General features: G+C 37.7%; 1 protein-coding gene across 1 annotated transcript; it reads right to left on the reverse strand.

Annotated features, from left to right (window-relative positions):
- Window positions 1–699: 699 nt before the first annotated feature.
- RB195_003730 (uncharacterized protein) lies at window positions 700–1,266 on the reverse strand (the record flags this gene model as incomplete). The annotated part of the gene is made up of 3 exons (XM_064201503.1): window positions 700–903; window positions 1,006–1,118; window positions 1,179–1,266. 3 exons carry the CDS (start codon window positions 1,264–1,266, stop codon window positions 700–702), a joined length of 405 nt encoding a protein of 134 aa, XP_064057384.1.
- Window positions 1,267–14,171: the final 12,905 nt, after the last annotated feature.

The raw sequence follows: 14,171 nt of genomic DNA on the forward strand, positions 1-14,171 counted from the left end.
TGATATGCTGTCTTCAAACGCTGGAGAGGACATCCAGAATTACAATAAACGAAAAAAAATATTGTAACTAATGAAAGAAGAACGAGACGCGGAGAGGAAAGCATTTTTTCTTCTTCCTCCTGCTCACTTCATGTGATTCTTCTCATGTAGTGCGCATATAGGACATACAAATGAGTGCAGTGATGTGAGGAACATTTATTATCGGTGGGTAATGACGTTAAACCCTGACAAAACGTATTTTCAATGTTGGATTAACCTATATTCCGTGCTTCGAAAACCTTCAAGGGATGTTCCGGTCATCCAGACCAAACACTAACTGAAGACAGCGCTAGTCGAACGCACTCTTGAAGGTTATTGCAATTCATTCGAGTTCATATGCAAGAACGACAGGAATTTTCTTCTTGTTCAGCATTTTTTAAATTTATTCGACATCTTCAATTATTCATTCATTCATTTATTCAAAGTCAAGTATACGCCAGAATACGTTTGCTAGGCCACTAGTACTAATATTTTGGTCAATATTAACAGTTTATTATTATTACTATTATTATAACAATGCTAGAAAGAAGATTTATCCTTAGATAAATTCCTTAATTTTCATGGTTCATATACTTGGGAGAGATGACAACAAAGCACAACCCTTTACAAGGTCTTCACTATCCCGCATCAGAGGTTGCATAAGCGTATTGTCCCTCATTCTTAACTGATCATACGAACCAAAGCAGACATGTTGTAGTGGGTCGCTATCGTGCTTGACCATGGCTTCAGTCGTCGTTCGTGACTGGGTCCCGTAGCGTTCCTCTTATTACTGTGTTTCCCATTGTCAACCGGTAACGAGTTATAACCAGTAGCCCTGTTATTGCTGTGATCTTGTCTCTTTCGTTTTATGATTTCGTCAAATCTCTGGAGCGAGTTGAAAATCTTCCGGATGCTATTGAAACTGGTTGGCACGTGAACCATGTGAAAAGGCATCCATCCAACAAACCATCTTTCAATGACGCTCACCGCATTTTCTTCCTGCTTGCGAAGTACCCAGGTTCCTGAAGCATAGATCAAGGCAGGAAGTGCTTTGGTGTTGAAGTAGTGAGCACGGAGCCGGGTGTTCCCTGTCTTCTTCACTACATCCTCGATGCTCTTATGCGCTCTTATGCGCTCTTATGTGTACTGAGTAAGGACACCCTGGTTGTCCATGGCCACCATGACCGCTACTGCCTGAACTGAGTCAAAGGCCTTCTTTAAGTCGACAAAGTTGAGACATAACGGCATTTTGTACTCTCGCGATACCTCGATAAGTTTCAAAACAGTGTGAATGGGGTCAATCGTGCTGAATCCCTTTCGAAACCCTGCTTGCCCGTGGCTGTCTTAACTCAAGGCTCTATAATTGTACACCGCTTGGCCATGCATTGTATGGAAAGACCATTTTCTAGTGAGTGGTTATGCTGCCGTGTGTAAAATATTTGTAGCAATAGTAGTGAATGGTTTATAGTGTAGTGCTCCAATATATGTTGCAATCGTAGTGTTGTAGTAAAAATAAACTATGTAACTGACTTTTCAGTGAATTATATATAACATGCAGACACTGCAATCACGAGAGGGACGACGTGTGTGAGGAAGAGATAGATAGCTAGAAGGCCTTAAGTCGGCGTTTGGAGCCTGAATGTGTCCATATGGGTACAAAGAGGTTAGGAGGACATCATATGGCTTAATCCATCGCGCCAACTCCTCAGAAACAGGGCAGTTGTGAGGCGCGTTCCTGCTTTCGATTCCAGCTGCTCCTTCAGGAGCGGACTGATCTGGGAAACGACGGTGGCGATGCGGTACTTATCAGACAAAAACATGGTGAGAACATGAATCGTAAGCTCTTCGAGGACATATTTTTTAGTGCTATGTTTCCATCTTTTTCTGAGCATCCTTTTCTGTCCCCTTGGAATTTCCACATAACCCATTTAACGAATTCAGTTGGATAGGCGAAATTTTGTTTCCCTATGGCTAGCACCTCTCACCAAATTGAACTCAAAATAAAAAATTCCGTGTTTCACACTGTTAGAACCGTCCCGAATGCACAATAAATGGATCACTCAATTATTTACTGAGTGAAACAAATTGCTAACAAAAATGAAAAGGAACAAGGTTCCTCACACTTGCAATAAACACCATATGGTGAAAAAGAAGAAAGCAAGGAAGTAAGAGAGCACAACGTGAGCTGTTAAATATTTTAAGAGATATTGAAGCAACACATTCACATTAAAACAGTCCAACATAACGTTTAACAAATGGCAGCAAATGTTAGAAGAAAGAACGTCCACTATAGTTTCACTGCAAATACATTAGGGGAATTAATGTAATTCCTTCGGAATGTTCGCAAACATGTTTCATGAAGAAGAAAAAGTTTGCGGGAAAAAAATTCCAGGATAATTAGTCCAATTAAAGGATAAAGTGCACACAGCGTTGATCAATCCCTATGCGGATGTACCGCTTTCGACTTCAATCAAGAATTCTTTTGACGTTCATGGACGCGAGTGCCAATCTTAGAACAACTTACGTATCCTCCAGAATAACTTTGGTAGAAAAAAAAATTCTTCTCAAACCGATCAAAAACTTAACTGGAATTAGCCAGGTTCGAACCTCTTATCGATCGCGCAGCCAAACCCGTATCTTTTATCGGCTGGGCTACACTCGGCCCAACTTAGTAATAAAAAAATAATAATATACTCGATAAAAAGGTAAGAAAATTAGCCTAATTACTTTGTTTCTTCACCATTGGGACCAAAAGTGCATCTAGTCTAAATAATTTCTGAATAAAGACAAATATTTGCTAGTTATTTTTAAAAAAAAAATTCTAAACATGGACAAAGCAATCGTAATAAAGTACAGCTTACGGTGAGAAAATTAGGAGGTTCGTTTTTAGCAGATTTTAGCTAACTTGTACTAATTTTTATGATTTCATGGATTTCAGGCGCATTTCATAGTCCTCTACTGTTCCAAAAGCGGAAAATTCCGAGAAGAGAACAGGAAAAGTATGTTTCGAACGAATCCATCAACTTTGGAGAAGATACGTGGTTTTTCTTGTACTAGAAGAAATAAATTAGTTAATAATAATAAGTTGGTAATTAATAATTAGTCTCCATGGCCGAAAGACATCAATTGAAGGAATAATAAGAATTAATTTTTCTGCCAATGAAGTTCACTATGCGCTCGAATATACGAAGTCAAAATTATACGATGACGTAAAATTTGTGGACATTCGGTTCAGGACCTGTAGAAAAGGAAATCCAAAAAGATCGCAAGCAATACAAACGACAAAACCGAAAATGAATGAATACTGACTGGACATGCAAATAATGGGTTCAAACTCTGTAGGAAATTTTTTCAGCTGCTCCTTCGTCCTCTTTTTCATTCCTAATTTATTCATTTTTAATTTTATACATACATACATACATACGTTTAGTCATTATGAGGACATGTCTTGTTTGCTGAAAGTGCATACTTTGTCATGAATACAAAATGACTAACGAGAAATTCATTGTACGAAATTGAATGATTAAAAATTGTAAATGTAGACGAAGGAATGTGTTTGATAAGATGAAAAGGAAGAAAGAACGAATAAAATAGGAGTATCCTAAAGAGAGGATGAAATAGTAGGTTTTTTCGAACTTTTTACTCTGCGGTGAACTATGGATTGAACAGATCCGCGGAATTAATTTCAAATCAACACGGAAATGATAGTCAGAGCGATTCGTGCGTGATAAATTCTCATCCGATAAAAAATTCTCATCCGATACAGCAGGAAAATTCCAAAATACTTCCAAACTATATGAATCATGTTGATAAATAATGTTCCGACTGCGTGTAAACAGAATATTGAGTACGAAAATAAATAAATATTCTAAGAACGCACGTAAACTATTGCGCATTTATAACGCACGCACACACACATACACATTGTCGCTGAATATGTGAAGAAAATATTATGTTGATATGCGAAGCGAAGCGAACGTTCTCGAGCACATTCTCATAATTCGAAAAAAGTTCGCAGCAAGCAGAGAATGCAGAGCAGAAAAATCTGCAAGAAAATCTCATCTACGTACGTAAAAGTAATTTTTCATTTAAAACGATTAAATATGACAGTTGAAGAGAAAGAAGAAAAGCGGCCATAGAATTCGTTTCCTATTTCTCATTTCTTTACGTACATGGCTCAATTGATTACCGGCTTCCAAGATTTTGTGGAGGAAACCGGAAAAGAAAGATGAATAGCCTGTATTTCTTGTGCATAGTTTTTTTTTCTGGACGAAGCTACAACGAACGCTCATTTGTTCGGCTTTTCGTAATCTCTTTAAGAGCAAAACTTAAGGTGAGTATTCTTCGAAGTCAGCTTTTCTCACGAATGCACTTACACGTTGCACCCGGGGGAAAAACATGAACAACTAGCCTTAATATGAAAGGCCTTTCCTACAAATTTATTTTTATGGATAAAGTAAAAAAAGGATAAAGTTTCTGGCGTTAATCAATCCGTTTGGGATGCGCCCCCACGTTCACTTCAATTCAGAATCGTTTGAGGTTTACGAACGTGTATCTGGCCTATACAATGACTTGCGGTGGCTAGCCGATGTGTCAAGTCAGTGCTTTTATCCTCCCAGACAAGTCTGGTACCAATTTATCGACCCCGGAGGGATGAAAGGCTTGGTGAGCACTAGGGCGGATTCGAACCTCCGATCGATTGTGCAGTAAGCGGGACCTCTAACCGCTACACTACACCCGCCCATATTTTTATGGATATAATGGAAAATTATGGAATGTGTAATTAAATAACCTTAAACGGTTCGATATAGCCCCACAAAAAATCGATAAAATGTAAATTAAGTGTAATTGAAATCTTTGGAAAAAAACACATTCATGAGAAATTCCTGTAAAATTCAAAAAAAAAAAATCAATAAAACTGAAATCGACCTAACTCAACCATTAGATAGTTTTTTCTTGACAATTTATTTTCAAACTGTCCACTCTCTCTGAATCTTCCACTAAAACTTATTAAATTCACTGCAATCGAATGTTCACTTTACAGGAACATTATAACGTAACAAAAATCAGCTTAGCATGTAAAAATTACAGGAGTTCGAAATTTCATAGGAAGAAATTTCATAAAAATTCAAAATTTGATATTACAATTTTGTATTTATTTATTTATTTATTATTTAGTTTATTTTAGTTTCCTGATATTTTCTTAAATATTTTATTTGTTTAATTCTGTATTTATTTATTTATTTATTTATTTGTGTTTATTCTGCTCATAACATTATATATCGTGAACATATTAAATTATAAAATAATATTTTCAAGCTAAAAAATTAATTTGAACAGATTTTCGAGTTTCGAGGAAATTTCGAGTTATCATAATAATTTGTTTGGAAAAGAGAGATAAACCAAAAACAGTAGGAAATCGAAGAATTAATAAGGTACTCAAGAAAAAAAAAACATAAATTTATAAGGTAGGAACAGAAAAACACATTTTATTTATAAATTTTATAGAATATATATGCAAAAAACAAATCAAGGTAGAGATAAGCGACTGAAAAGAGTTATACTGTTTTATGTGTATTTTATTTTAGAATTAGAAAATCGCTCCAATCGTTTGATTTTCAGTGTCAAACTTGGAAATAGAATCAAAATTAGGACTAAGAACGTGATTTTATGAGAAAAATTCGTTTTAGTTTTTTTTTTTTTAAATATTTCTTATTCAAACCCTTCTTATTCAAATAAACAAAGTAAATGATGTATAGGAATTGATGTCGGAGCAGATATTTTTCTCTTTCGAAAACCTGATTTCAGCAGAAAGTGGGTGGCGAACTTAGCCCTAAAGGAAAATAAAATTTCCTGGAATTCCAAACATTTTCCTCTGGGATTTTCTATGTTCTCTGTAAACCTACTACCGCGAATATTTTCCTTCTTAGAATTGAAACACAAGACCCTTCACAAAGCTACAGCCTCTAACAAATGGATAAGTTTACTGTTCTAAATCTCAGTAGCGAAAAATTCTGCAAATTAAAAGAGGTTAATTTAATTTTTTTTTGTATCAGAAAATTTTGCGCCCCGAAAAAACAATGTCGATAGTTTGAAACAGAATGGTTCAAAATTGAATGATGTAGAACGGGTCCCACCCTATATAGTTTTAAACCATAAATTTTTTAAAATTACCTTCTAAAGCTCCTGAGATTCTTCTCACCACATTTCAGCGCTCTTTGACGCTGGCGCACCAAATCGACGCCATGGGACCCTGGTCTCCCACTTTCATCGTTTTACTGAGCCGGTACACCTACCTGTAGCGCGGTTAAACCCGTCTCACAGTTTTCTGGAATTCTTTTGCAAACAATTGACAGAATAAGCCCGTTATTATACAGCATCCTTACACACTTCCCCTTAAAATAAAGTAAGTACTTCCCCTTAAGATAAAGTAAGTATAAATTTTCAAATTCGCCCCTACAGTTGGTCCTTATTCTCTTCTGGTGGTGGAAAGCCGTTCAAGGATAGCAAAGCTGGTGAGCCCTTGCGCTTGAGGTCCCCCCACCCGTTCGCCCAGGGTCCCTGATGGATTCCTCCGTTCGAGGTTAAGTTGGTCACCCAAACTCTAGTATCCGTTTATCTACCGTAGCGTTCTGTGTCTGGGAAAAGGATCTCGCGTGAGGATTTCTCACCTTCTGTAGCAGTAGAATGACTTGCCTCTGTTCCATCTTGTTTTCTTTTTTGTTTTTTTTTTGTTTTATGGCACACCTGCAGGTGTTTTCAATAAATAAATAAATAAATAAATAAATAAATAAATGACGCTTCAGCCCGCTCTCGCAAGCCATTGTAAAGTCAAGCACGTAAACTAAAAAATAAGAATAAAAATTGGTCCTGTTTATTAATTCCACTCCTTTCAAAACATTTCAGAATCCCATTTCAAAAAAAAAACAGCTGTAACGAAAGGACACAAAGAATACAGATAGGTTACAGAAAGTAAAAACCATATCATAAATCTCAATTGATTCTGAATTAACGCTGAACACTCAAGTGCATCTCATAGTGCATGATCAACGCCGAGGACTTTATCTTTTCGACATTTTTTTTTCCAGAACGGAACATAGAAGTGGTGTTTGTGGAAATATTGGGAGCCAAGAGAAACAATACTTGTTTTTATCAACACAAAAAATAAATTTCACTAATTATCAGAAATTTTGAATGACTATTTACGATAGTACTTCAAAAAATCCACTAAAGAATGAAAGGAATAAAGTGACTGGCCTATCAATCCAACCGGGATGCGCCATCGAATTTCACTGCGATTCCTGAGGTTTTGGAACCAGCGTGTTGGCCTATAAAATGACTTGAGGGGGCCAGCGGATGTGTCGTTAGTGTTTTTCCCTTCCCAGACGAGTCCCGTACCAATTTATCGACCCCGGAGGGATGAGGTCTGACGCTAGGGCGTTAGAAAGTCACGAAAGAATGATTATATCACTTGGGAGACGTAAGAGAAACATGATGAGAATGAGTATGATGTAAACTGCGCGAATATTGCTGATGAGGAGGAGATATTCGCTAGGAGTGGTTTAGAGGCGTTTAGGATTTTTGCTTTGAAAAAAAGAGTCCATCTCCAAACAGGAGTGCTTATCAACTATCAAATGACTTACCAAATGTAGTTCGTCTTACAATGCAAGTTATGAGACTCTGTCGCAAATGCCTTAAAGGCATCACCCCACGAATCTGAGGTGGTGCAGATTTCAGGTGGAGTATTCGTATACGAAATGGGAGACTACGGAGAGGGAGGTAATTCCGTCCATTTCTTCCTAATTGCCGTGAAAAACGGCCCGGAAGATGCGGCGCCACACAAGACTGGCGCGCTCCAATCGAACCTCTTGCACAAAATGGTGCGCCAAAACGAATGAAGCCGTATCTTCCGGGGCGTTTTTTACGGCAATTAGAAAGAAATGGACGGAATCACCCCCTCTCCGTAGTCTCCCATCCTGTATACGAATACTCCACCTGAAATCTGCACCACCTCAGATTCGTGGGGTGATGCCTTTAATGTCTGTGCCTGTCCTTAATGTCCTTAGTGTCCTCTGTTGCACATACCCTCATGTAACCCTCACGAAACCATCAAAAGAAAAGGCGCTTGCATCTGCTGTTGCTATGAAGTTTCTATTTATTCTTTACGCATACATACCCTTAATAATTTCAGGGTTTCCTAATCACACGCTGACGATAAGTCGCGGAGTTTTCGCCATGAATGTCTATCAAAGTGTTACATATTTCTGGGAGGGTCAATTCGGAGGGACAGAACTGAGACTCGAAGAACAACTCAACAGAAGATTTGAGGTCAGTGGAAGGACAGTTCTCGTTCAGGAAAAGTTTTAAGACTCGAAACAAGTCTACTGGGGAGAGGTTTGGGGAATAAGGTGGATGGAAATTCCCCAACCCAGAGCCTGAAGCAGCTTGCGAATTTCTGAAGCGACATTCGGCAGCGGTTGTCGTGGATGAGGTCAACGGTTTCAAACCTTGCCTCTTTTCCTTCGCGGAGAGGCACCGCATGCAGACTTTGGCGTCGATCGTCTGATTGTCGGGCTGTAGCTCCTACCACACCATTCCTCGCGAATTCTGGAAGCAGTAGAGGAGAACTTTACGTTCCGTTAGTAATGATTCGGTTATGGTTGTAGCGGCGCCTGAACGCAACGGGAGAGTAGGTGGTAGAGAGTGGTCCTCTCGCCAAACGCCTCGCTAACACTGATGGCTGCCTGACGCCCCGTGTGGTGTCGGTTCCACTCCCAGAAGAAGTTTACTCAGAGATGACGTCGACCCATTTGCAACACAATGGTGGGACAATAGGGCCGTGTTGCTCTTATGTAGTTTTGATTAGAAAACCTCTAGAGCCACCTGACCTTTACCTGAACTCCTCGGGAAAAACCATCCTAGCCTTTAAACGTCAATTTTTTCCCCAAAGAGCGAAAAAACAAGAAACCAATCCAATTGATTTTATCGTGTCCTTCGACAAGTAAACAACGCAGCGGTTCAAGCCGGCGCGACGGAGACAAGGTGATTGGAATCTAGCTGGGACCAACGCGAACCGCAGCGATGAGTGGTGCTAGCAAGGGTCCCACGGTGATCCTAAGGCTGTTGGTAGCGGACAGCGCACATTAGAAGTAAGAATCCAGAGCACTAGGAGTGACAATAGGACGATGAAGCAACAGTCCTTTAAAAAAACCTTATTCTGATAAAAAAGGGGAATACAAAAAAGCTCATTCTGACAAAAACGAGTAACAGTACCTCTGAATTATGAGGCTTTGAGACATTACGTAGGGAAACTCCCATCCTTTCCCTAACAATCTGTAGAAGGTCATTTCCATCTTTTAGAATTTTATCTCTTTTTTTGAAAAAAAAGGCTCATTGATACTAGTAATATCAAGTAAAATGATGTGAAATAAAATTTAAAAAATTCAAAAAATCTACTAAATGAAAGAAAATACAGACAAATTCTCTAGACGTACGTTAAGTGCGCTATAAACGAGAAGTAATCTGTGGAACGGCGAATTTCTATGAATCCTATGGAAGCTTATAAAAAAATTATACGTGAGCAACAGGTCGCTTCTCTTTTTGAGGACTACATTAGTATCACTATGACAACCGTACCTCAATTATTTACACCTATGAATTATTACTCAGAGCTGACATAGAAGTGCGGTTCTTTAGGATGCTTTATTAAGTTACACCTAATTAATTAATTATCATTTTTGACAGAGTTTTACGTCGCAGAATTTATGTATACCCAGTTAAAATACGGTCAAATGTAACGTGTCGCCCGTGTAGGAAATTTGAGAACTTCTGTAGGAGAAGATGTGTCCGGTTTCTGTCCTCCATAGGACAGCTCCATAACAAAAGTTCTCATATATCCACGGATATTTTTGTTACCAGCAAAAAAAAAGAAGAAAAAGATCTGAAAGGAGAGGTTATGAATATCTCATAATGTATCCTGAAGGAAGTAAAGAACTCTTAAAGTAAAGAAAGTAAAAACTTTGAATACAAATTGATAAATTGGTAAAAAAAAAAACATAATTTTGAATGTAAAAGTACCGTAATCCTCAACTCAACTTTTTTTCCGAAGTAAATATAAATGACAACGCAATGCTACAATTACAGCTATTAGGTGATTAAATTGTAAACGTACCGTGATACTACCGTTAGGAAAAACTAAACTATTTATTTTTTCTTCAGAAATATATCGAGGGACTATGCGCACAAGATGCCGTAGAAAAATTGTCACTAATCGATTTACTTGCTGGATTCGAGGTGTAATGAAATTTGTGGGATTTATGCGTCTATACTTCATCGCCAAACGGTGAAATTCATAAAGTAAGGGGTAAAGTGCGTAGTCCACACGTGGGAATCCGCTACGACCTCGACGCTGCCACTACGCTTTAGTATAGACGTCGCTGTCGATGGTTGGAGACTAGCAATCCGGATGAACTCAGCTACCAATAATGGGACCCTATTTTGTTTGGATATGATTTATCGATGAAAGAAAGTTTTTTAAATGATATCTATCAAATAATGAAAAGTTTGAGAGGTAGGAATAGAATAGAAGAAATAAAAGAAATAGTAGAAGGAATCTGCTCGTACAGTGATAAATACATACTTTTTATCCTAATCGAAAACTGAAACGAGGGATTTCAGAGGTCCACAAATCAAAAAATAGTCCTCTTCCCTCTTTCAAACATCTTTTTCTCGGAAAAATACCGTTTTTTGTCACAGAATTACTCACTTATTATCCTGGAATACCACTAGGATATTATGGAACTTATTTGTTGAAACATTTCTTTCTTTTTTTATAGAGATAAAATTTTGATTTTGTTTTATTTTTTAACTTCTATTAATTAATTAAAAATTTAAAAATAATTTTAAAAAATTTTATTTTTTTTTGCTGAGGGATGGCGAGGATTAGGGACTATACGGGAACGTAGATTGAAAAAGCCTCTATTGTAACACGCAACCCTTGCGTCTCCCCCTCCCCTCGCGCCGGCAATTCGTCAAAAGAAATGAATTTTCCATCGGGGTGTCCGAATGGATTTTTGACGAATCGCAGACGAGGGCGGGGTGCAACGGTGGCGCTTTGCAAGAGAGCACGTCGTAAGAAGCAGCATTCAGAAGCTGTCTGCTTACAGTTTACAGTTATCCAGGGAGAGATGAGCGAGAATTCACCCGTTTTTGCAATCTACGATCCCGTATAGTCTTTGGCCCACAGAAATCCCATACCACTCCAGATTCTTGGGGTAACGCCTTTAAGGTTCTTTGAATGGTTAGCGATCTGAAGAGATTCGCCTAAATTTTGTCGAGAAAAAAAGTGATCTGTGTGCTGTGTGGAATTTGAATGCGTCCTCGAAGGAACAGTGGTGAAAGTATCAAATGACGAAGAAGCTCTGATTAACACGGTACAAAACATGTTCTCCGACAACCTCATCCGACTAAAAATCATCTTCACCTGATCGAAAACAATGCCTTCAGGTGTAATACGTATGTAATATGGTCATAATCAGAAAATGTGAACGTTAGAGCCTTCTTCTTGCAAAATTTTCTCCTTAAATATCCAGCATTTTTTAAGAGAGATCGAAATAATATATTGCACTCATGGTGCAAAACTTTTAAAAGAGCTAAGTTTCGAAGGAAAAAAAACTGTGAGGTAAGATCCAGGAAAGAAAATACTTCCCTATGCGTGAATTCTGGAAGAATACATTTAATTGTAGCCGTAGAATTATTTTTATTTCTTTAATTGTAGCCGTAGAATTAATTTTTTCCAGAACTTACCTAAGTACAAACTGCTTTAACACATTGCTTTTCTTCTATGTCATAAAAAATCCCAAAAAGCTCAGCTAATAACCCGGAAGATCTCGAATCCAATCTTCCGTAGCGAGATATCATCAAACATATCGCTTGAGATATGATTAACTCAGCTTTCGTGCAATCGATCGATAGGTATCACATGCGTTATACTGTCGCCAAGATCGGATGAAGTATGAACTCATCGACTCTACGTTCATGCTCTAACATTTTAGTGGGTGAGTCAGGATTTTTTTGCCCTCTAACTAGGATTTGAGCTATTACACTGCCGCATTTACTTTCCTATGGATGCATAGTTGAGATTACGGTATTACTGCATCTTTACAGCTTCTTTTACTGGTCTTTTTTAGAAACAGTGCACTTTTGCTTTGTGTGTGACGTCCTTGAAGCCGGCTCTTTTCATATTTTTCGACTAATTTTTTTGTTTCGCTCAGCGAACAAAAACTACCGCTTGATATACGAGAAGTCTGGGTACGGCGTTACCGCATCAAGCACACAAAGTTGAACACCGGATCTGATCCTACACACATATCCTATCAAATTTCGTATAGTGCAAAAAATTACGGTAGTTTATTTTAGTTCGCCTAATGTTTCGTGATTTCATAGTTTTACTATCCACAGTTGCTGATTATGTCAATCTCGTTAAAGATTTATCAATTATTACAGTAACCGACTACTTTGTGAGTAGAAAGGTAGAAAATGACAGTTTATCCTTAAAAGGATAAAGGATAAAGTCACTGGCGTATAAATCCACATGGGATGCACCAACGCCGATGTATCGAGTCACTGTTTTTATCCTCCCAGCTATAGATCTGGTACCAATTTTTGAACCCTGGTTGAATGAAAGGCTTGGTTTACACCAGGGCGGTTTCGAACCATCGACCATGTGGCTATATTACGGACCTCTAACCGACTACGCTATACTCACGACGCAGGCACCGGTAATCATGCACACAACATTCTCGATTTCGATCCGATTCACTAATTCCACTACAGTAATCTACTCACATACAACTAAAAAAATTTAACTACCTCAATAAACGGTTAGTTCATGCTAGCCTGCGATATCTCCTCTAATTCTTGCAGGAGAAAAAAACAGAACAAAGCATACGTATAGCAGAGTCAAAACGGCGTGAAGCGTCGTGCGTAAGCGGCTGCGCTCGAAGCGACGCGGTGCAGCCACAGCAGTTGTGGAATCTATATGGGACCAGCGCGAACTGTAAAGCGATGAGTGGTGCTAGCATGGGTCCCACAAGGGTGATCCCAACGCAACTATACCGCTCAATTCATGTCGTTTTCACCCGAGCAGCAAAACGTCGCTCTCTTTCGGAAAGTATGAATTACTCCTACTTTTCAAAATCGTTTGAATTCATCACACAATATGAATTAGCTAATTATTGGACTGAATTTTCCCAGAAAAATTTCCCAGAAATCCAAGAAAAAATTAAGAGGTTCCCTATGCAGTAGTCTACTCGAAGGGGCATAATTTAACTGTAACCAACAAATTACCTTACTGAAAAATTAAATTTATTAGTAAGGGATTGTCAGATTTTATCAAAAATAGCTATTCATCTACACTTTATTTTTTGCTTCTATTTCATTTTTTATTGTTTTATTTTTTTTATTTTGTATTGTTTTTTTTTCGTTGGTTTTTTCTTGAAAACTTTCCAGTATTTGAACGTAAATTAACCTATATATGTGAATAGTTAAGTTCAGCGGTACACCACACGTTCAGACCTCTAAAACTTTTAAAAAATTGGAATGTTTTTATTTTCAAGAAAGAAAAAAACTACAACGGGGAGATATTTTAAGGAAAATTAATGCGTTAGATATGTCCTTTTCTTTCTTCTTTCTCATTTTTCCCCTTGAGAAATTAAGGAAAAAAACTAATAATTGGTGGAGACAATTTTAGAAATAATACAACATTATAAACGCTCAGAATACAATTAAGACAAAATACCGTATAACTAAGGCAATACTGGCATAATACTAAATACTAAAGGATTTTTTTTGAAGAAATTCAATGTTCACCCTTTTCAATGAAAAATTTGCTCACGCTGAAGTGCTTGTCAGTGTACGTGCTCTGTGAGTACGTACGTAATTTATAGAAAATGTACTCTCGCAAAGTTTTTTTCTTCAGTAATTCCTCTTATAACAAACTTCTAAACTCCATAAATATTGTTAAGCTCTAAGGAGTACAATTTTAGCTCAAAGGCACGATTTCTTTTAATAATTATAAGGAACAGAAAGGATGAAAATGGTAGAGTAAGAAAAAATGAAAAATGGCAGGTAAACAAAAATTTTTCCCGGATAAA

The sequence above is a fragment of the Necator americanus genome, chromosome IV (assembly GCF_031761385.1).
Source record: "Necator americanus strain Aroian chromosome IV, whole genome shotgun sequence".
In the NCBI taxonomy this organism is placed as follows: domain Eukaryota; kingdom Metazoa; phylum Nematoda; class Chromadorea; order Rhabditida; family Ancylostomatidae; genus Necator; species Necator americanus.